The sequence below is a fragment of the Apostichopus japonicus genome, chromosome 19 (genome assembly GCF_037975245.1).
Source record: "Apostichopus japonicus isolate 1M-3 chromosome 19, ASM3797524v1, whole genome shotgun sequence".
NCBI lineage: Eukaryota > Metazoa > Echinodermata > Holothuroidea > Aspidochirotida > Stichopodidae > Apostichopus > Apostichopus japonicus.
The window spans coordinates 8,258,437-8,281,710 of NC_092579.1; the positions used below are offsets into that span (position 1 = coordinate 8,258,437).

At 35.0% G+C, this 23,274-nt stretch overlaps 2 protein-coding genes across 3 annotated transcripts; one reads left to right on the forward strand and one right to left on the reverse strand.

Moving 5' to 3' along the window:
* Nucleotides 1-5,520: 5,520 nt before the first annotated feature.
* On the forward strand, nucleotides 5,521-23,094 carry LOC139959884 (protein PERCC1-like). Its single transcript, XM_071957791.1, has 2 exons — nucleotides 5,521-6,040; nucleotides 20,363-23,094. The coding sequence occupies exon 2, from the start codon at nucleotides 20,965-20,967 to the stop codon at nucleotides 21,739-21,741; it is 777 nt and encodes a 258-aa protein (XP_071813892.1). The 5' UTR covers nucleotides 5,521-6,040; nucleotides 20,363-20,964; the 3' UTR covers nucleotides 21,742-23,094.
* Nucleotides 15,226-19,083, reverse strand: LOC139960318 (uncharacterized). 2 transcript variants are annotated; one of them, XM_071958610.1, is made up of 4 exons: nucleotides 18,556-19,051; nucleotides 17,373-17,517; nucleotides 16,322-16,458; nucleotides 15,226-15,847 (listed from the first exon to the last, which is right to left on the reverse strand). In XM_071958610.1, the coding sequence occupies exons 2-4, from the start codon at nucleotides 17,398-17,400 to the stop codon at nucleotides 15,506-15,508; spliced, it is 507 nt and encodes a 168-aa protein (XP_071814711.1). In that variant the 5' UTR covers nucleotides 17,401-17,517; nucleotides 18,556-19,051; the 3' UTR covers nucleotides 15,226-15,505. The 2 variants fall into 2 exon arrangements, with proteins under 2 accessions (XP_071814711.1, XP_071814710.1); XM_071958609.1 differs by lacking the exon at nucleotides 17,373-17,517 and having other exon boundaries at nucleotides 18,556-19,083.
* Nucleotides 23,095-23,274: the final 180 nt, after the last annotated feature.

The following is a 23,274-nucleotide window of genomic DNA, read 5'->3' on the forward strand; positions in this document are numbered from 1 at the left end:
CATTGGTTTGTTGGTGAGCTAAAATGTGGACGAGCCCCTCTATGTGTTTGTTCACGCACAATGGCACCCGTCTTAACTACCCATTTTGAAATTTGGAACCACCAAAGTTTGATTTCGTTTTTGGAAATTGTTTAAATAAATCAAGATGCACGCAAAGATGGTTATAATTATCTACCGTTTTAAAATGATGTTCCCAGCCTATCGAACGTACTGCCTCGAAAGGTCATCGTATAGTAATATTTAAGTTGTGAGTTTCATAATAAGTAATAATAGGCCTTAGTCAATGTGTTGATTTTTGCCTATTCTGACACACAATAAGCACAAGTGGCTAAATTCTAGAGTGAACAGATTACATTTTCCCAGGAATCCGTTTGGTGCTGGAGTTGCTTATTACTGCAGTCTTATCAGTCTGACCAGGGAGTTGTCTGGTTTGACATAGGCCTACTCCATTGAGCGCCGATATTACGAATCAGTGACAAAACAAAACCAGATGGTTTTCCATGATAGTAGACCGTGAGAGTTTGTCACTTAGTTGTTAAGTGTATTATAAGAATTATATATATATTAGGAGAAAATGAGGAATTGAGTCAAGTTGACGTCAATTTCTGGCCTTGGACAGCAGCGTTAGAGAATTTTGTCCCTGAAGATTGAACGGGTTCGGACTAAGTAACCAAACCTACTGGTGTTCATCGCTAAATTGTGTCATGACACGTAATCTTAACGGTATCGTGAATAACCAAATTCCCAACTATTCTAAGAAAGCTATAATTGTTACAAAGAGAGATATGTAACTAACGGTAGTACGTTAGCTCATTTGGTTGGCTCAGTGGTTAACGCCGGTGCCTTTCAATCATAAAGTCCCGAGTTCGAGTCACTCCAAGATTAATGTATCTCGTCCAGTTACAGAGTTGTTGACAATAATTGACAATTCATAATCATTGACGTTAAATATGAATCTAAGAGACTGCTTTCAGTCAGCTTGCGGCTTTGATTAGCCTATGATGGCTTCTTCGCGAGTTCCTGCTTGCAGGAGGATCTAATATAGGCTACATACAAACATACATACGTTAGTTGCTGGAGGAAATATTTACGTCATTTGGTATTACGTGTATTCGAACAGGCGGGTTCGTAAAGATAGAGTACGCCCTCTAAAACTTCAAAGGTCGCCCCAGTATTCAAATCTCCCTGCATTGTTCCAGTCCGATCATCATTGTACTCTGCAAGTCCCTGGTCAACTGGTATAGCAGCAAAGAAACATAATTTAAATTCCACGAGTAATTTGTGTAAGAATATGAAATATTCTGAGAGATTTGAAGAGCAAAACCAATCATTAAACACTTGATTTGCGGACGAGTTGCCAAATTATTTCCATGGATGGTTTGTTTTATCCAACCATAAATCAACTGTAATATTAAATTTAACCGAATGACTGAAACGAGAGACGTACACTTTTGACACACTTGAGAGGTGGGATGGTGGGGTGGGGAGTGTGTTAACATATTAAAAAAACGAACAACGCAAATCCTTCTGCAGAACCTTCCGAGATTTTATTTTACATTTAATGCAATATTTTGCAATTTTATCACCGCAGTATAGCCACATCTTTAAATGTTGCTTCTCGCGGAATTTGTTACAAAAATTTTACTTTGCCTCACAAGAGCAATGCGTGCCCACCATGGGCTGTTGCAAACTAGAAACATATCGAAGATTCAAATGGTTAATATATTTCTACTGGCAGTAGGCCTATAAATAGGTTAATATTTTGTTACGGATAGGTTGTAAAACAAAAGGTTTAGTAATGCTATCTAATTTTTTTAGCTAACATTCTTATCGTGTGGAAGCATCTGCGAGGCTTTGCATCTTTCTATTAAGAACACAACAACAACAAACAGAAGAGACATTACTATTCAATAAATGATTACTAAAAAAGTGTTTTAACATGGCCCCATTCATCACAAGCAGCACTATGTGCAATAAACAGACTCTTTAAGGTATGAGATATACGTTCAGTCTTCTGTGAATATCACACAGTGGCTATATAATTTGCACCATCTACGGTGTGGCAAGCGTAAATTATTTGTAATAAAACCGCTAAAACCGGTAAACCGTATATGGCAAAGTTAATAAGTGAACAAAATAAAAGAAATAACACATCGTGCGACACTGCTTCCTCTCGGCGCCATGCGGTCTAACCCATGGATTTCACATTTTATATAATTTCAAGTTATATTATATTACTTTTTTTTGTAATAATCGGTGGTTACGTCATACACATGTTAAAATTCCCACCACCTTATTGTTCAGGTTCTCAACGTACTCAATTTAAAACGGTTGTACTTCGGAATCCTTGAATCGTTGCTGTCAACTGTACAAGCGTTCCATGGTAAAATATGTATACCCCACCACTTTTGCCGATCTTCAACTTTCCATATAGTTGAGTCTAAAACAAAAGGATATAATTCTGCGAACATACCTCTGTCACCACCCTCTCACTGACAGACATGTTCTGCTCATGTGACAACCAAGATTAATGATCCCACCCAAATCGTTCATCAATATGCGCTATTCAAGTATAACTCGAAATTAATTACCTTTTAATAAAGATATTCTCAACAATGTGTCACTTACTTGATATGGTAAATACAAGATAACGCGGGAAAAATCCTTCATGGTAAACTATTTGTATAGAAATGACACAGATTTTTTTTCGCATGTAATCAATCTATAGTTAATGCTGTAGAAACCACAGCAAGAACACATGTTTTGGCAAATAGCTCACAAACCATTTGTAGCTTTTAACATTTAAAGCGGTATACTTTACATATTTCATCATATTTATTTCATTGATTATTTCTCAGACGTGTTCCGTTTCAGTTGGATGCATGGGAACTCAGCTTTCGCTCTAACCGACTGTGAAGATTTGATAATATTCCAATGAGTAACAAAGGTCATGATTATGAAGTGAGAAATGTCTAAAATTTTTAGAACACAATTCAAAGATTAATCTACATTATGTGTTATTGATCTCCAATGGTGATCTCTATATATGAGTGAAAAGCATTGTCGAAATGAGAGTATGCAGTATAGGTTTTCTTTAATTACGTAATTTTGGTTTCCGTTAACTGACATGCCTATATAGGCCCTATTGCACGAAAGCTAGAATTAGACAAGAGCTGAAGATTGTTGGTACAGGTTTATCACTTGATTTTGGGGGGAGTGCCCTGCGTGGACGATCATTAAGTTTTCTTTAAACAGTTTCATATTTCATATGTAAATGTCCATGATAGTAAATATGTGCATATTAATATTCTCTCATCTCACGCATTGAGTATATTCTTGTAACCAAAATAGTATTTTACATAAGCAAGCTTTTAATTCAAGGGCAAGGAATGGAAGGGGTTGGGCTAGGGGGGGGGGGCGATGAGGGGAATCCCCTGCTGCGGTACCGGTGTATATTTACTTTATGAAAATGACTGTGTTTCTTTAACTACCGAAACTTGTCGCCGATCCCTGTTATAAGAGGTGTGTATACTCTTGAAGCAGGGAAATGTTTTGAAGTAGGTCGGGCGTAGCTCTTCAAGAGCTCTTTGTGTTTTATATTGTAAATAGACACGTGTGCGGGATTTACCATCCCTTCCGTGTACGTGACTTTTATCACTGATCAATGCTGGCCTAAGTTCCACGATGTGACCAGATTTATATAGGTAATTTGGCGGAAGACGAATCTGACCATACTCTGGATGAAGGGATTGGGGTATAGGAGGGATGGGGTGGGGGGATGGGGTGGGGGGAGGAGAGGACATAAGCTGAGGCGTGGGGTTAGGGTTGGAAAGGGGTATGTTAGTCGAAAAGTAGCTTTAACTTTACAAATGACGAATGTGACAACAATCGGAGGAAAGGTGGGGGGGGGGGGGTCGCTTGAGAGACGGATGGTTAAAGTGTGTGGTGTGTGCATGAGAAAGTTTCTCCCGACTGATTTTGTTAGGGGCATGAATCTTTATGGACGGGATGTATGTTGATAAACATATTTACGTGTGGTTGTGGGTTTGTTGAATGCAGCTGCCCTGCATGGAAGAAACTCTCAAAGTGTACAACACGTCAAAATGATGTATCATGAGGCATATTGAAATTTTAAATTAGGTCTTTATAATTTGGTTTGTGCTAATAAATATTTTTTACTTATAAAAACATCCCCGACTGAAATTTTTCCCGTCTGACAGTAGAGGTCCCCTCTCTTTGCACACGACACTGTTTTTGAACTTATATATACTTGTATACTCGTCCTCCGGGTCCTCCGGGTATACTTGGAATCTATTATAGATACAGCAAGATAAAGTAATACTCTTGTTTAGAGTCAGTCTTTTGTACAGTACTCGTTTTCGTCTAAAGATTTATAGGACGGGAATTCTCCTTGTACTCATAGGATTGTACTCGTGGTACAAGTCTGTTTGACTATATAGGAAAATACTTCATGACATTCCACCAGAAGCATTCAACTTCATAGGTTAATTGGTGTATATATGGAGGAAGAAGTTGAAGGTTTACAGTCTTGTTTGAGGCCAAGGCCCCCTCACACGACTTTACAACACACCCGCACACCAAAGTGTGCACAATTCAAAAAATCCCTCCTGGGGCATTACAGTGTACCACATCTACGTGTCCCCGGTGGGATTCCCATAGGCTGCAGCCACAAACTGGCACACGTAGCTACATTTTCAAGTTACCTCGCAAGTCCCCATTTATACACCTGGGTGAAGAGAGGCATTGGAGATAAAGTGCCTCGTACAAGGACACAACGTAATGATCTGGCCAGGACTCGAACTCGCAAACCTTAGATCACAAGTCCACTGCCTTAACCACATGACCACAACGAAAGTGAAAATATATCTACAATCAGCTATATAGTAATATAGAGCCATAGCAACAGGATGTGGAGTGGATGGAGTGGGGTGGGACCGTATACCTAAACAAATATTTCTCAGAGGGTAGAGACACCCATACACACTTCCCCAGGATAAAACATTAACCAATTTTGGTCACACAACCCCCCTCCACTCCCCCCAAAAAAGGTAAATAAATATATACATAAAAAATACAGAATCCAAACTGTGGCTACGCGCCTGGATTGATAATTTGGTAACCAATCACTTTAAAGAATATTTTTGTAAACATTTCCTGCAGTTTTTTTAATTCAATATTGCTCGATCCAAGTTCACAGCGAAGAGTCACTTGCACTTTTAGTATCATCTTACCTCTTACCGAAGATTTCTCTTTTTACGAGATTTATTATCAGCCATTTAGCTCTGAAGTGATTCACAAATAACCTTTTCCAACTTTTATTATTATGTTTGAATGTTTTCATCGAAAATTCGTTCACTACAATTCGTAGCAATTCGTACCAATTATCCAAAGAAAACATTGTCCCTCTAAACACCATTAAAGTATATGTTTTGCTTTTCTACATTTTTGTTTTCTGTTTTTTCACCATAAACCTTAATCTTCTCCTCGATAGCTTCTCAAGCTTTTCTTCCGGGCTCCTGAAAGCTCTAGCACTTGATTCTGTCAAAACTTTCTCCCGTGCTGCCTTTATAAACGACGTCATTTAGTGATTACTTCTTAATCTAATTAAAAGGCTAAATCTCGAAGTTCAAACAATTCGTTTCCGTTCGACCAATCAGCGTACGTCTTGTGGAGTCGTGTGGCTAACCGACTGGTATTGACGAATCGGATTAGTGGTTAGTGACAGTGATGGATTACTCAATATAGGCATGAAAAAAATGGATGGAAAAGGTTGTTCATATTAAGTGAAAAGACAACCATTCATGAATCTTAGCGCTAATAGCCAATGAAAGCAGAGGATACGAGGCTCACGGAGAAGTGAACTTAGTGAGTTACCAAGGGCACTGGTATTCCGACAGTAGATTCTAGTAGACTTAGCAAAGTATTACGAGGCGTTGGCGTTTTCTTTTCTGACCATAAAGAAGATTTTGAGTAAATTCCAGCGACGGTTTTTGTTCTGCCGATGATACTGTGTTTCAAGGTAAGAATGTTACTCACCGATTACTAGGATTATAAATGATCACATGGTTATTGGAGTAAAAGAGGGGTGAGGTTGTGACGGGGTTTTGGAACTTCTAAGAAGGCAAAACAGCTCCTGCTTAGTTAATTTGCACACTTTCCTGAAACAAAAAGTACAAATTTGAGTAAGAAGAATTTTATTGTGCAAAAGTATATATACTTTAGTATATGTATGGAGTATAATTTTACACAAACTAAAGCCCATTAAACACCATGGCATACTTCGTAACTTTCAAAGGTTCACAGTTTTGTAAAAGTAATGTTAATTGGGACCACCAGAAAATATACTGTCCTTAAATGCTTTTTGCATATAAATGGTTTATTAGTTTATTTACTAGTCTATTAATTTTGATTGACAATCCTCCTCCTATATACATACTATCGAAAAATTATTTTGATAAAGAAACCAGTGATAGTGAAAAAAATTGTGAGTATAGGTTCTAATTATTTGTTAGTTTCAATTTGCTTTAAAGTAATCCTCTGTATTGCTCCGTTGTAAATTTTGGTGAAGCTATCATATTAATCATGTATTTTCAATTTCTCGATGTTACAACGAAGTTGAAACTAAATTCTGGTAAGGGTATATAAAGTCATAAATATATAAGTCATAAATAAAAGTCTTAAATAGAGTCATATATAGTTATAAAGTTAAATAAAAATATAAAGTCAAATAAAGTCATAAATTAGGTTCATAAAATACATGTCTTTGCAGAACCTACGATCACTAAGAATTCTGGATCATCAAATTCTCGTGAATCACTAGCAAGTTTAAATAATGCTTGTGAGGCTTGAGGTATCGCTCAAAGTACTTCCATTGTAGTCGTAAGAATTGGGTAGAAATTCGACTTCATATTTGCCCTAAAACTTTAAGGAGGAGGGGAAGGAGGGGAGATAGTTGCTCTTTTACTTCAAGGGACATATTTGGGGAAGACTTGTTTGCATCATATACACGCTACATAAATCGCAACATTGCATTATTCTAGTCAAGCCATTTGCACTGGGAGAGAATTGCATACCCACATATCTAGCTAAGGGAACGGTGTGGGTATATGTACCAGTTGGCAGCCTCCTTCTGATTAGCGAATTATTAACCGTTTAATTCAAGTCGCGAAAGTTTTAAGTCCAACAAAGTTCTTGAAATGTTTTTTTTTTATGTTGGCACTTTCTATTCTTTGACGTTTTGTTGTCATATATGTTTGGTTCGATTTCTTAAAATAAACTTAGCTGTGATGCCAAAATATGGATAGAAAATTCATCACAAAATATTGTTTAAAGTAAAGGAAGTATACTAACACACATACACCCACATACACAAAGACACATAAACTTACAAACTTACAAAACATACCTTTCAAAACAGCAAAAGAAATTAACTTTGATATTTTCCTTTTTTTCGGCCCTTCAAAAATTAACAAAACGACTGCAACTACATTCTTTTCGAACTTACAATGTAAGAGTTGGTTATGATACTAGTCAGTTTTATAACTTCTAAAACAATTAACAAACTCATATTTTATGACCAGGTATCATATATTCTATATCTATAAATTAATCTATGCCTTGAAAGATATATAGTCGCTAAGTTATCTCTTTTTATTTCTAACGAAATCTCTCTTATTGTCCCAGCGAGAATTGTAAACTAATAAAGACGGAAAATGTATATTTACGCACACGTTGAAACACCATAACAGAAGCTTTAGTACCTCGATCAATTTTAGCCGACCTAGCGTTGATGTAATTCTCTCACCCATTTGGTAATCATTGCTATTTTTGTCACAGTCGGTATTCAAAGGTTTCTCCTCAGATGCCAAACATCACATTTACACGAGAATCGAATCCATTTATAGACTGTCCCTTTGATCTACATTGCTTCCATATTGGTGTGAAGTCAACAAATTGACGGTGTAAACATTGTCTATTATGTTATAATCACAAATGTAAACAATCGAGATCTTAATCGGAAAATCACATTGAAACTAATCCTTAAATATTGGCAGGATTTGCATTAATCGAGAATAGGGAACGATGTTGTGTGTATATAAATAATACCAGATGTTGGATGAAGTTCCTATATCAAACGTACGTAGGCCTATATGTATATAAGCTTGCAATCTCTCTGTGGACCTTTCGAAATGTAGGCCTAGTTTTAGAAAGAAGTCATCACGTTAGTATCAATTTTTTTTAAAACGTCATCCAATGAATACTGCGCTTTATTTCCTTTTGTGAATATATCGCGATCTGCGCTTGCACATAGTCTGACACTTTCGCCGGCATAGGCATGACGTCATATATGTCTTTGTTCACATGCCTTATGATACGAATATCAAAGTGCTTACGCAGATGATACACGCAGAGTTGTAAAATAGTACGGATTATAAAATAATCACCGGCATTTTGAATACCAAACAATTATAAACAAGAAATTTAAATTGATGGTAATAATGCATTTGAACACTGCACTAAATGTATGCAGCAACGCAAATTGTTCTGTATGTTCTTTACTTATCTTGGTTAATTATATATGAGCCAATGAGGTGAAACCAGTTAACTCGTTAGACAGTACAAGGGTAAGGTTATTACACACAGGCAAACGATACACGTTATAAGAATGAATTTCTTTTCACTTTGTCAAACAATACCTGGATAATAGTGAGGAGCGAATCCAGATAGAGAAGCCCTTTGTTGGTGTGACTAATAAAATTATTGATTTTTCCCCGTCATAATCTTTAAAAGTGATGTTGCATCTCACCTATTGCTAGCGATTCCGGCAAAACATGAGAAATTAAACATAACTTATACAAGACGTAAACGAATGACAATTTTTGTTTTCTGTAGCTTACTACCAGTAGCCACACGACACATGTGAGATGTCCAGTAGCGAGCAGTTTTATAGGAACATGCATACAACCCGAAAAGTGCAAACAGTACGCATCCGTTGATTAATTTCAGACAGCGGGTGGTGACTTGTTTGCAGAAACCCTCAAACAATGTTGTTAAGTAGAGAATCAAGTCTGGGCGCTGACTTCGAAATATAATATTGTAACCAATACGAAGCGAATGTAAATTTTCTTCACAGAACATATGATCTAGGCTAAAGAATACACAATATACAAATTAAAAATAAAGAAAGAGTGAGGTAGAGAGAGTTGGCGAGAGGTTGGGAGAGAGAAGAGAGAGAAATTCAGAATTCATTTCGAATAATAATCAGTTCCGTGAAGTGCTGGCCATCTGTGTCATTGTCGAATATTTATATTCATAAAGTGTGTTTATAACAGTTTAGAAATGACTTCAGTGACATTCAATCACAGTTACTAGATGCTTTTAACTAATATCAAGTATAGAAACCTCGAGTACTTGTTTCTCTTCTTCTAACGGTTGGTCACGTCTTAGTCTGGTTTTAGTATAACACTCAAACATCTGTCATTCTGCCGAGTTTATACAAAGACGGAGATTCTGGCTTTTTTCTTTTCACATTTACGGTATGACAATTGGCAATCGTTTGAGAGACCATTAGTTTTAAATATGCAGCGAGTGGACTTAAACGTGTTAGACTGCAGTTTCAATAATACACTGAAAACAAAGATGAACAAAAAGGGGGAAAAAGAAGAAAATAACATCGGTGCAAGTCCCATTTTGTTAGCCTGCTTCGTAGCAAAGTTTGCCCTTTTTTGTTTGCTGGAAATTTAAAAAAAAAATATTTCGATAACAATGCCTATTGGATTATTGCGTGGATAAATCTCAATCCCACTAAGAGATCAATATATATATAGAACAAATCGGTTATTGCTATTCTAATAATTTTCGATTTAATAAACAAAAATGAAATCCAATGCAAAATCATTAGTGCCACACAAAGTTAACGTAATGCTTTAAGATATGTAATTTGCAAACCCCTGTGATGTTTGCCAAAGTTACTTAATGTATATATGTACATATATATAATTATATAAATATAAATATATATATATATATATTTATATATATATTTAGGACCACCTATTATCTGGTATAGCCTCCCACATGACTATTTATAGGGAAATACAGCGTAACATATCAATAACAATGGTAATGTAACGTTACATATTCAACTACTAAATATATTTAAGACTGAGTAAACATAACGATGTTTTTTTTTGTTAATATCTATTTCGCATCCGAGATGTGATGAATCATTTTAAAAGACACAAGATAAAAATAGCGAAACTTACTTCCGAGCTTGGGAGGTCGACCGATTTTTTTCTCTTTCCTTGAGCTAAATATTTCTAATAATTTTAATTAAGAAAAATGCTGTGAAAAATGTTCCAGCTAGTATATGATTCATTATGATATGTGATATTTAAACAGGCACAAAACTTCAATGAAATCGAGAAAATTAGACTTAGGAATTAATCTCTAATGTGAAACTCGATTTCCAGGGGACTTGTGGCTTGGTTACCGTTGAGAGCATGAGAATGCTATAAAACTCCACAGAACTGCGTTACATATCAAATCACTTAAAGCTACATAGGCCTATATAAATGTTGGCTACACTTTTTTAAGTCAAATGAACGAAGTCAAAGTCAACAGAAATTATTTTGGTTCAATTTATTTTATTTTTTCTCGTTTCTCAAGTTTTCAACGTGATTAAATAGTAAACTATCTTGTAAACTAAGGCTGTTGCCTTTTTATTTATTTTATTTTTTATTTTTATTTTTATTTTTTATTTCTCGATAACTGTATATGATTGACGCCACACATATCCATGGTGTGAACTAGTGTTAATTTGATTATAGCCTGTTGTCGATAAATCAAGACATAAATATAAGCTATTTGCACAATTGAGTATATAAGTAAGGGAGATCAAAGAAACAAAGACAAAGAATCGAAGGTAAATAAATGAAAAAATTATGAAATATAAAATCAAAGTACGTAATCATGCATAACATCCATGTTAGTATAAATACAGAATTATGGATAACATTTATCTTAGCCGAAATACAGAATTCTGTATAACAACCATTTTAGTTAAAATACTGAATTCTGTGTAACAATTGTCTAAGTCAAAGATACAGAATTCTGCGTAACAATTATCTTAGTTAAAATACAGATTTCTGCATTGAATCCATCTAAGTATAAATACAGAATTATGCATAATATCCATCTTAGTTAAAATACAGAATTATGCATTGAATCCATCTAAGTATAAATACAGAATTATGCATAACATCCATCTTAGTTAAAATACAGAATTCTGCATTGAATCCATCTAAGTATAAATACAGAATTATACATAATATCCATCTTAGTTAACATACAGAATTCTGCATTGAATCCATCTAAGTATAAATACAGAATTATGCATAATATCCATCTTAGTTAAAATACAGAATTCTGCATTGAATCCATCTAAGTATAAATACAGAATTATGCATAACATCCATCTTAGTTAAAATACAGAATTCTGCATTGAATCCATCTAAGTATAAATACAGAATTATGCATAACATCCATCTTAGTTAAAATACAGAATTCTGCATTGAATCCATCTAAGTATAAATACAGAATTATGCATAATATCCATCTTAGTTAAAATACAGAATTCTGCATTGAATCCATCTAAGTATAAATACAGAATTATGCATAACATCCATCTTAGTTAAAATACAGAATTCTGCATTGAATCCATCTAAGTATAAATACAGAATTATGCATAATATCCATCTAAGTTAAAATACAGAATTCTGCATTGAATCCATCTAAGTATAAATACAGAATTATGCATAACATCCATCTTAGTTAAAATACAGAATTCTGCATTGAATCCATCTAAGTATAAATACAGAATTATGCATAATATCCATCTTAGTTAAAATACAGAATTCTGCATTGAATCCATCTAAGTATAAATACAGAATTATGCATAACATCCATCTTAGTTAAAATACAGAATTCTGCATTGAATCCATCTAAGTATAAATACAGAATTATGCATAACATCCATCTTAGTTAAAATACAGAATTCTGCATTGAATCCATCTAAGTATAAATACAGAATTATGCATAACATCCATCTTAGTTAAAATACAGAATTCTGCATTGAATCCATCTAAGTATAAATACAGAATTATGTATCACATCAATCTTAGTCGAAATATAGAATTCTGCATTGAATCCATCTAAGTATAAATACAGAATTATGCATAACATCCATCTTAGTTAAAATACAGAATTCTGCATTGAATCCATCTAAGTATAAATACAGAATTATGCATAATATCCATCTTAGTTAAAATACAGAATTATGCATTGAATCCATCTAAGTATAAATACAGAATTATGCATAATATCCATCTTAGTTAAAATACAGAATTCTGCATTGAATCCATCTAAGTATAAATACAGAATTATGCATAACATCCATCTTAGTTAAAATACAGAATTCTGCATTGAATCCATCTAAGTATAAATACAGAATTATGCATAATATCCATCTAAGTTAAAATACAGAATTCTGCATTGAATCCATCTAAGTATAAATACAGAATTATGCATAACATCCATCTTAGTTAAAATACAGAATTCTGCATTGAATCCATCTAAGTATAAATACAGAATTATGCATAATATCCATCTTAGTTAAAATACAGAATTCTGCATTGAATCCATCTAAGTATAAATACAGAATTATGCATAACATCCATCTTAGTTAAAATACAGAATTATGCATTGAATCCATCTAAGTATAAATACAGAATTATGCATAATATCCATCTTAGTTAAAATACAGAATTCTGCATTGAATCCATCTAAGTATAAATACAGAATTATGCATAACATCCATCTTAGTTAAAATACAGAATTATGCATTGAATCCATCTAAGTATAAATACAGAATTATGCATAATATCCATCTTAGTTAAAATACAGAATTATGCATTGAATCCATCTAAGTATAAATACAGAATTATGTATCACATCAATCTTAGTCGAAATATAGAATTCTGCATTGAATCCATCTAAGTATAAATACAGAATTATGCATAATATCCATCTTAGTTAAAATACAGAATTCTGCATTGAATCCATCTAAGTATAAATACAGAATTATGTATCACATCAATCTTAGTCGAAATATAGAATTCTGCATAGAATCCATCTTAGTCAAAATATAGAATTCTGCATAGCATCCATTTAGTCAAGATTCAGAAGTCTGTATAACATCCATCTTAGTCAAAATATATCACAACATTCATCTTAATCTTTGATACAAGGGTAGAAATACCAAAATGAACATATAATGTTTCCAGTTTTGTTTGAATGAAAGATAATAGGAATGTATAGCCTATACCACACCCCGTGTGCCTCATAACACTACTATGCGATTGTCTTATTGACGTATAATTGGTTTGCGACGCTATCATCAAAATTCTCTGTACCATTTTGCACATGATATAGTGCTGTCAGGTAATAATGTTGACAATTTTTCTTATCATAAACTCGTATACGTGAACGGTCACAAACTTTAAAGGAACAATCTACACATATAAGTTACTATACAATTGGCGAACAAAGCTAAAGACATTAGTACTTCGGTACTTCGGTAAAAATACAAAATTAAAAACAAAACAATAATCAATTAGTTTAGTCTTTCGTCCATCAAAATCGCATCAGGAATGATAACTTTAGTCATAAATTAAAAGAAATATATCATTGTAGAAAAACATGTGGAACATAGAAATGGTTAGCAATTATCAACTAGCAGCAATCAAGTGATTATAACCGCACACACAAGCACACATTTCTTTCACAATTATGTGTTTATATTGAATGCTTGAGTCAGAATCAAACAAATTGACAACCCGGTAACTCTGCTCATTATATGTCGTAATAGTATTTAGCACACTATATACTAGTACACTGCAAAAACAAATTGGTTGAATGCAACCAAAAAAATGGTTAATTTCAACCAATTTGATCACTTGTTGTGAGTCCCACCAATAAATTGGCTACCATAACCAACATCAATTGGTTAAGTCATTAAACAATGAAAATTGGTTACATTAACCAATAAAATTGGTTAAGTCCACCAATTATGCAACCAATTTATGTGGTTGACATAACCAATCCTGTTCCTTAACCAATTAATTGGTTATTGGTTGTTGACTTCAGTCAGCTCTCCCTCATCTGTTCCAGCGTCCAGCACTGCAGCTCTCCAGTGTAGGCCAAAAATGAATCGAACAACATTTTTTTATGGTATTATAGCTTTAACACAATCATGTATTGCTCTTGGAACTCTACAACAGCATGCAATTTACATAAAATGATATGGCAAGGATGATATGAGGTATACAGTCAAGGTTAGTTCATTTGCAAAGAAACAATATCGATGCAACAATGCATATAAGATTTTACAATTTTCTGTGCCGACTGTGCGTGTGCAAATAAAGAAAAAACAACAGGAAATGGAGCTTTTATTAAATAAAGGGCAGGCAAGCACTATGGACGGAATCTGCATTGTTAAAACATTTGCCATTCCAACCTTTCTGAAGAAAGTAAACAGCAATATTGTGCATAGTTTTATAATGAGCACAATAGCCTATCAGAAAAGGGAAACTGCTGTCAAGACAATTTTAATGGTAGAATTCATAATACTGATCAGAGAAACCACTTGGTAAAATGGCTTTAGTTTTATAGCACACTTAGTTGAATGTTTACACTTGAAATCATAAAAACAGTATCATAAAAGTTGCAATAAGGACGGATAGATAAAACATTCCCCAAAAATTCATGTTGCTAAATATAAGGAAAACTATAGCTGTTCAATTTGAAGAAAAGCTTCAAAAACAAACATTCCCAAGCTTTAATATTCAGAAAACTTCATCAGTTTGAGTAACAACATAACCAAAATTAGTGGACGGACAAATGAATGAAAGAATTTAACCCTTACTCCACTGAAACCTTATTATATAACTCAGGTGGATGTTTAGTATCTTCAAGTAATAAAACAAATGATACTTAAGGAGTACAAACATGGTTATAATAAACAGATATCAAGGGTCAGAAATTCATACTCTAAAACTGCATGCCACAAAAAGTTGGTGACATACTTTCACGGTATGCATTACATCAGACTTAAATTTAGTCACATTGTAACATGTTAACTTTGCCTGTTTTTTTATTCCATAAAAATTTACAAAATTTACAAAAAGGGACATGTAACCCCCTCCCCCTCCCTGGTATTGCAAGTATTAATCTTATGCAACCCGTCCACAAAAACACCAATTTCCAACATTTTCAGTAACTACAGGAAGTGATACATGAATAAGGAGGCTAATTACAAATATTGTCATGCAATGATCTCTTTTCAGACTTGTCAAAAAATAATCAATATCAACTCAGTAAGCCCATTTAATGGCCAAGCAGAAGCCTTGCACATGTCCACCAAAGTTTAGTCAGAGTCCGGTCTCAGGATCGACAGCAGTTCTCTTACCCGTGGTGTTACAGAATCATACTGTGTTTTAATATTATAAATGCCTCTCTGCAGAAAGGTCCACGGAGACTTACACTCCAATGGATATTCAATATTGAAGACCTGAAAAGTTTTAAAGCAGACATCTATGCCTTTAACAACCGAGGGCACGGAATATACAATGTTGTTCAAAAATACGAAGACTTGCTGAACATCCAGAACAGAAGTGCCAATTACTACGACCTGCGGCTGCCAGGTAACAGAATGGTTTCGGCATTCTGTGTGTCTTTCTTCCTTGAATTTCTCCAAGTCCGCTCCAACCTGCAATGTAAATGAGTAAATGTGTTACTGAAATGAGCTGTTCACAATTGGGAACAAGATATGTAAGAAACAAACCATCATAATCAAAATGGTACTGGAACTGAAAGGCATTTAAAAGAAATAAGAAAGTAAGGTATAGTTAAATGGGTTACAACTACACCAGCCTCCCTGCATGTCCTATTCCTTAGCATTTGTGATGCTGTGTTTTGACCAGGTAGTTAAAACACATTTAGGCTGCTTAATTATCACTTTAACCAAACCATTCTATCAGTCTTTTTACAACTTTCATTTCTAGCACAAAGTTCTAAACAATTTTTTTAACTTACAACCAATTATTTACAAAATGTTTTGAAACAAAGTTTCTTCGTGTATACCATGAAATAACAGTTTCTTTAAAATGCTGAAGCAGTAAACTCTGCACTCATGACTGCTACCGTCCACAACATGCAATAATACTCTAAGCAAAATACTAACTGGTAGCACTACAATGAAAGCCCTCATGCTCTCCGATATGGTTGGCTTCCATCTCTTCTGGCTTCCCTTCTTGATGGCAACACTGCCAGGTGTAAACAGACTTGGCATCAAATACAAGGAAGCAGCCCCATAGGTATCTATAAGAAAGGAACAGAAACTTGAACTAGAAATTGGAAAATATGTGAAGCTGTGATAATATCTGAACAAGAGAAGTATTTTTTTTTTGGGGGGGGGGGGTAATCTGAATGGAGGATTGTGCCTACAAGTGCTTTGAAAATGTGGGGGTTGGGGGAGATGTGTAACCATTTAGCCTCTCCAAAGCATGATACTCTGAAAGCTGTCAGTACAAACAGCAGTTTTGAATTACTACTGATATGTTTCCCCTGTATAAATTTGGGGAATAACCTCTGGGGGTTCTGCAGTGTCGCCAGATGGGAGTGCCCTTAGTTAAGCTGTTTAGAAAATTTTGGGTGTGTTTGACTCAGTACAAGATATGGGATGAAAACACATGTAGCCTACAAATGACAGCTGATGTTAGACAGGACCTTGAAGCTTTATGAATCACCTCCTTAATACTACCAGAAGTTCTTTGTTTTGTACAGCCTTAGTTTTTTACCCTGAATTATGACCTAGAACTGTACACTGAAGAGGATGTTATAAAGTATTATACATAATTAAAATTAAGAGCTATGGGTTCTTTTTGGAATATATGATAGTGTCATTGAGGATATTGAAGATGATGTCACACCTATTTGCTACAGTTCACTACATGGGACAAAGCTGAAAATTTTTAAAGAATAGGAACTTTCAATCCACGCACCTACAGTACATTTACTCAAATTTTCACCAAATCACTTAGAATGCATTCCTCTTAAACATATTGCAAGTGATTTTATGTGTGAACTTTTCTTGGTGTTTGTCATCTGACCAGTATTATATTTAGCAACCAACACAGTTCTTATTAACATAGCAACTCAGAGAACATTACAATAATGAGCCAGGGGAATTCTCCAACACAACTTCTACACTGAATACCGAAGACACACTCTACCTTGGGGTAATTCTGGTTCCTTATCCATAAGTGCTAAAGTCCGTTTTATGGCAGGATCCTTCACGTCTAGAGCAACACGGCTGACTACTTGTCTTGAAAAACCTCTTTGGGACCCTTCATGCAATTTCTGGAAATCTTCTTCAATCTTAAATATGAAAAGTAAACAGAATGGGGGTACTTGGGGGCAGCGATAATTTTTAGGGGGACATGTGACATGCCACTAAACCCACCCTCACCGAGCAAACAGCCCTTTAAGAACTGTCTCATCTATTCCTTTCTAAAATTGTGTGATATACTCCACTCTTGAAACATGATTTAGCATGCTACTTAATCTCTGAGTCTTGTTAATGCAAAATAACTAAAATAAAACACAGTTGATGGTGTGACTGATAAGGCACAGTAGTTTTCTGGAAAATTGAAGAGTGCTAGCCTACTGCAGTACTTGCAACACAATGAGTGCTTGGGTTACGTGCATCTAGTATAGGCTACAATGAGTGACTAGGCTAGTATATAGGCTAGTACGTGGTGCAATGTACTACCATACAGCCCATATGCGAAGGATTGAAGTGGTTGACGGCCCTAAGTATACTTTTCTTCATTATTCGATCCCTCTTCTTGAGCAAGTAGCCCAGGCCTAACATTATAAAAACGTGTTAATGAAAAAAATTCAGCATTCCTAATTCCGTCCTTACACTCAGTTTTCAAATTCCTCTCACATTTCCTAGCTGCTGGGACATTTTTGTACCCAATACTGGCAATAGGCCATTACAATACCATGTACATTTTGGTAAAAAGCGGGGACATTTTGGTTGCTAAAAATGCAGGGATGTTTTGGTCTGGGGACATTTTGACTGGATAGCTACCCTCCAAGTTCCAGAGAAACAAAATTTAAAAAAAAGTAGCCTGGGACCTAGGTCTAGCACTAAGCAAGTATAACACTAGTTCAGTGCTAGCTTAGGACAGACCTCAGCCTGCAGGTACAGTAGTGTACGCAGCACTGTAGGAGGCCTAGGCCTACAGCGCTATTATATCATAATGTTAGGCTTAACATTTAGTGGTAACACTAGGCGAACGTCGCTTGTCATGTCACTAAAGTTGCATTGGTAGGCTAGGCCGTATAACCTTAGCCTACAGTAATGCCAATACATTGATTATTACTGCACAATTTACATAATCTTCTTACCTTCAAAGACTTCGTGAAGCATTTCTAGGTTCCATTCTGTTAGAATGTTCTTCACGTAATGGTCCATGTCGATTAAAATGAGCGGAATTAGCTTAGTTTACCTGGTACACCTTGCCGTTGTGCCTGGAGTGCACTCATCAGTGTTGTGTACGTACGTAACTGGGTGGTTAACACAATAAATTGCAGTGCAGTGCTAGTGGTGGACGCACACAATTAAACGGAGAGCGGTTTCCCGCGCGTATGGAAAGCCGTTTTAACATTTAATAACGAATTTCAGATATCTCGAAATAATTTCAGATATCTCAAATTAAATTACAGATATCTCCAATTTATTTAAGATATCTACAAATATTTGCAGATATCTTAAAATCAATTTCAGATATCTCGAAATACCAGGGAATTTCAGATATATGAGATTGAATTCGAGATATCTCGAATTCAATTTCAGATATCTCGAATTCAATTTCAGATATCTCGAATTCAATTTCAGATATCTGAAATAGAATTTTGGATATCTCGAATTCAATTTCAGATATCTTGAATTCAATTTCAGATATCTGAAATAGAATTTTAGATATCTCGAATTCAATTTCAGATATCTCGAATTCAATTAGAGATATATGAAAATTACCGATTAAATGTTAAAATGGCTTTCCATACGTGCCATTTTAACATTTAATCGGGAATTTATGCATATGCATTTCAGATATCTCGAATTCAATTGCAGATATCTCGAATTCAATTTCAGATATCTCGAATTAGAATTGTAGATATCTTGAATTTTATTTCAGATATCTCGAATTCAATTTCAGATATCTCGAATTAAATTTAAGATATCTGAAATAGAATTTCAGATATCTCGAATTCAATTTCGGATATCTCGAATTCAATTTCAGATATCTCGATTTCAATTTCAGATATCTGAATTAGAATTTCAGATATCTCGAAATCTATTTTAGATATCTCGAATTCAATTTCAGATATCTCGAATTCAATTTCAGATATCTGAATTAGAATTTCAGATATCTCGAAATCTGTTTTAGATATCTCGAATTCAATTTCAGATATCTGAAATAAGAAACAATTTCAGATATCTAAAATTCCCGATTAAATGTTAAAATGGCTTTCCATACGCGCGTGGCGAGCCAAAGCATGCAGAGAACAAAGTCACGGATATGACTCATATAATGACGTACTTAGAACCAATTATTGTTGGTGTAGTTAACCTATTGCTAATGTTCAGGACTACCTACTAAATTGGTGTACGTTGGTTACAAGTAAACAATATAATGGTTGGCTTGACCAATTACATTCCAAACAATGGAATTGGTTATGAAATTAACCAATTTGTTTTTGCAGTGTATGTACCACTATAGAATCAGTCGATTTACAAGCGTAATGATGCATGTTTAAAAAATCAAAATGTGTCATCGTTTTCACTATTAAATGCAAAATTTGTTATAGTAATTATCATAAACAGATTCACCAAATCCCAACGCCTCCCCTCACCTCCTTCAAGAAAAAGAAAAGGGAGAAGACTTGACGATTTAAAAAAAAATGATTTTATTATTTTTTTTATTTTTAATTATTGTCATCTTTAATGAGGGTTTTCCTGCTCAGTGCAAAAGCACTGCTTTCCAGAGGAGCCCTCAATAAAATGTTGAAAGAAATAATTAATAATAAAATGTTGAGAGAAGCATTGATTTGAACCTTCCCTCCTATTGTACATCTCTTTAACTATGCTTGAATCGTTTCCTTTCGTTTCGTTAATTATCCAACTCATTTTTGTTTTCTTTTTCATTTTCAGATCTCAAGTTCGGCGTAACAGAGTGACACTTCTAATAAACCAAGATAAAAGACTAGATATAAGTGCACTCATTCGCTGTGGTATAGCACGGATTGTCAAACAGCATCCTATATTTACGCCTTGAAATCCATGACAACCAACAAAAATGGCGCCTTCGTAAAATAAATAAAGCTCTCAAAATCAAACGACACAAATTAAAAATAAATAACAGAAAACTTGCATGTACAAATTTGACAAACTGAAAGAACAGATGTGTAAAACAAGAAACTAACGGAGAATTTTATTAAGGTCTAAGAGTGAAGTTACGAATTTCAGAGAGGGTTTTACTGAATTTTAACAGTTAAATGATGTTGAAGACTTATGTTAATTTGACTCTGTAGCTGTAAGGAAACGTGGATTTTGATGTTCTTCCGTGATGTCACGTGGGACTCGGTCGGCACGACGTGGAAAAGATACAGCCTTCGAATGATTTATGATATTTTGTTGTGGAAAATAAGTCTAATATGTTTACAGGATGTTTCAAATCTCTGTGTCTTAATTATTTCTTACTATCTTTTAGCAGACAGTATACATTATACTTTACAGTCTGAGCCAAAGCGAAGATGGCTGTGGCGTATCCATCACAGATAACGTACGAACAATTTCCGCCATATAACCACCACGTGACGTGTTATATACAACAGGATTATGTGGACGAAAATGAAACAGAATCGGAATATGAATCTGATCTTGAATTTGATGAAATGGGAGAAGACGATTTAGATCGCGATTGTGAACCAACGGTGGCGGATCAACTCTTAAATTTCGCTGAAACGGTTAACCGCGATATTCAAAAATATTTCAGTAGGAGGAAAATTCTGGAGGAGAAATCGGAACAAAGTGAGACAGAAAAGACACCAAGACAACGATTAAGTGGAAGAGAACAGTATTATGCGGATCTAATGAAAGTTGTTGAAGGTGATAATTCTTTAGACTCTTCAAAGAAACCGCTGGAATCTACTCAGAGGGTTTTTTATCACCGCGAGAATGATAGCGGTAGGCCGTCGGGAAAAACGAATATTCTAGCCGGATTAGGGGGACTAGAAGACTTGTTTGACTACGCAAGGCAAACTGAATACCCTCACTTGATGATAAATGACGTGTCGAACAGGGACGATGGTCTTATGTCAAAGGCCGGAAAACATCGAGATATATTACCATGGAAACGACGGAATCTTCCAAGTAGTTTCTTCTTAGAGCCGAACGGAGAAAGAGTACAATTATTTGACTACTCGACCAACGATACACCCGACTTTAGCGATTTAATGGCAAATATTGCCGACGAGGATACGGTCACCATACCGCAAACAACACCGGTACATTGTCAGGCGTGTAGATGATTCGAAAATCAAAATTAGCTGCAATCTTTACTGTAGTTACATATCGCGGTTGGCATCTTGGTAACGACTGAAATTCTAGACTTTGTGAACAAAACAAGATCTCATGTTAGGCCTATAGCTGTATTAATATCTACAGATCTGTCAGTGTATCAATATATCTGTCTATATGCACATGAATCGCAGGAAGGGATACGGCAGTCCAAAGCAGAAATCAACTGTTAGGAAGCATTACCTATTGGGCGACAGCATTGTATGCACTGCAATTGTTCTCGGTTAAAATTCACCAAAATTATAAAGTATACTGCAGTAGGTTGTGTTTAGTCCAAAAAGTAACGGTTTTTGTTGTTGTTGTTGTTGACAAACACAACAGCAACGATGAGTCTGGGCCGTCCACACCATGCATGAGGACAGATTTATGGGCTAATGTTAGCATACATTAGATACGGTAAGAATATGGAAAGGACATGGGCAGTTGTGGTTCTTATTATCTGTTTTACAAATTACCAGTTAACTCCAAGAATTGTTCCATTCGTGTGAAAATATTTCTAATAGTTGTTGGAGTGCAATTAACTTACTTTATGAACGAAAACATGTATTGCTATTTCAATGGTGAGTTCAACGTAGCTTACTTTGAATTCCAGAATGCTATTATTACAATATCCTGAAATTAACTGACTACAGAGAAAGGTGCGATTGAAAGGCGGCCGCTGGGGAAGGTGTTAAAGTGCATTCTGCCGAGTTTGCAGAAATTTGTCAAGATCAAAACTTTCCTAATACTTATAAGCCTCCCAACCTCCTATGTGCATACACAAATATGTAAACATACAGCAGGCTCGAATCCAGTGGATGTTGGTGTACCCTCACCTCCCCCCCCCTAAAAATGTAAAGCAGTTATTAGCACAACCTTGCGTGTATACCTAAATATAAGGCTATATTATAGTTTAAATCACCTCAAAATGTACAATTTCACGCCTAAAGTTTTACTTAGTTTTTTTTGTGGGGGGGGGGGGGAGGGGGGGTTGAGGGCAAAGGAGAGAGAACGTACATTACCAGTCGGTTTCAACGACCTCAGGTCCATACTCCACCCATCTTTTCATATTCGTGATCCTCCCATGCATATATATATATATAGTATTCGTAAAGACAATATGTATCCAAATGATTCGTTTTAAGTTGTAAGGCAATGGTATGGAGAGGGGGTGGAGTGGTGTTGCTTTTTCGACCGGAGGTGTAGCATATGATTTTCGATTGAACGTGTCACGCGTTTCAATAAATAAACAATTATGCAAAAAAAGAAAACGAATTTCACAGCAGTTCTGTAATGTTTTGTTTCACCTAGACATCGGAGACATTTGTTTGTATTTTATTTTGCACTTGCATGATCTAATGTTGGTGTTGGTCATATATATATAGACCATAGATATATATATATATATATATATAGATATATATATATATATATATATATAGACCATAGATATATATATATATATGTATATATATTTATATATATATATATATCTATGGTCTATA

Coding starts and splice junctions, on each gene's coding strand:
- LOC139960318 (XM_071958609.1), bottom strand. CDS start 18,622: ATGGACCATTACGTGAAGAACATTCTAACAGAATGGAACCTAGAAATG. Junction 16,459..18,555: donor GCTTCACGAAGTCTTTGAAG/GTAAGAAGATTA, acceptor CCTTTCTTATAG/ATACCTATGGGGCTGCTTCC. Junction 15,848..16,321: donor CTTTCATTGTAGTGCTACCA/GTTAGTATTTTG, acceptor TTTACATTGCAG/GTTGGAGCGGACTTGGAGAA.
- LOC139959884 (XM_071957791.1), top strand. CDS start 20,965: ATGGCTGTGGCGTATCCATCACAGATAACGTACGAACAATTTCCGCCA.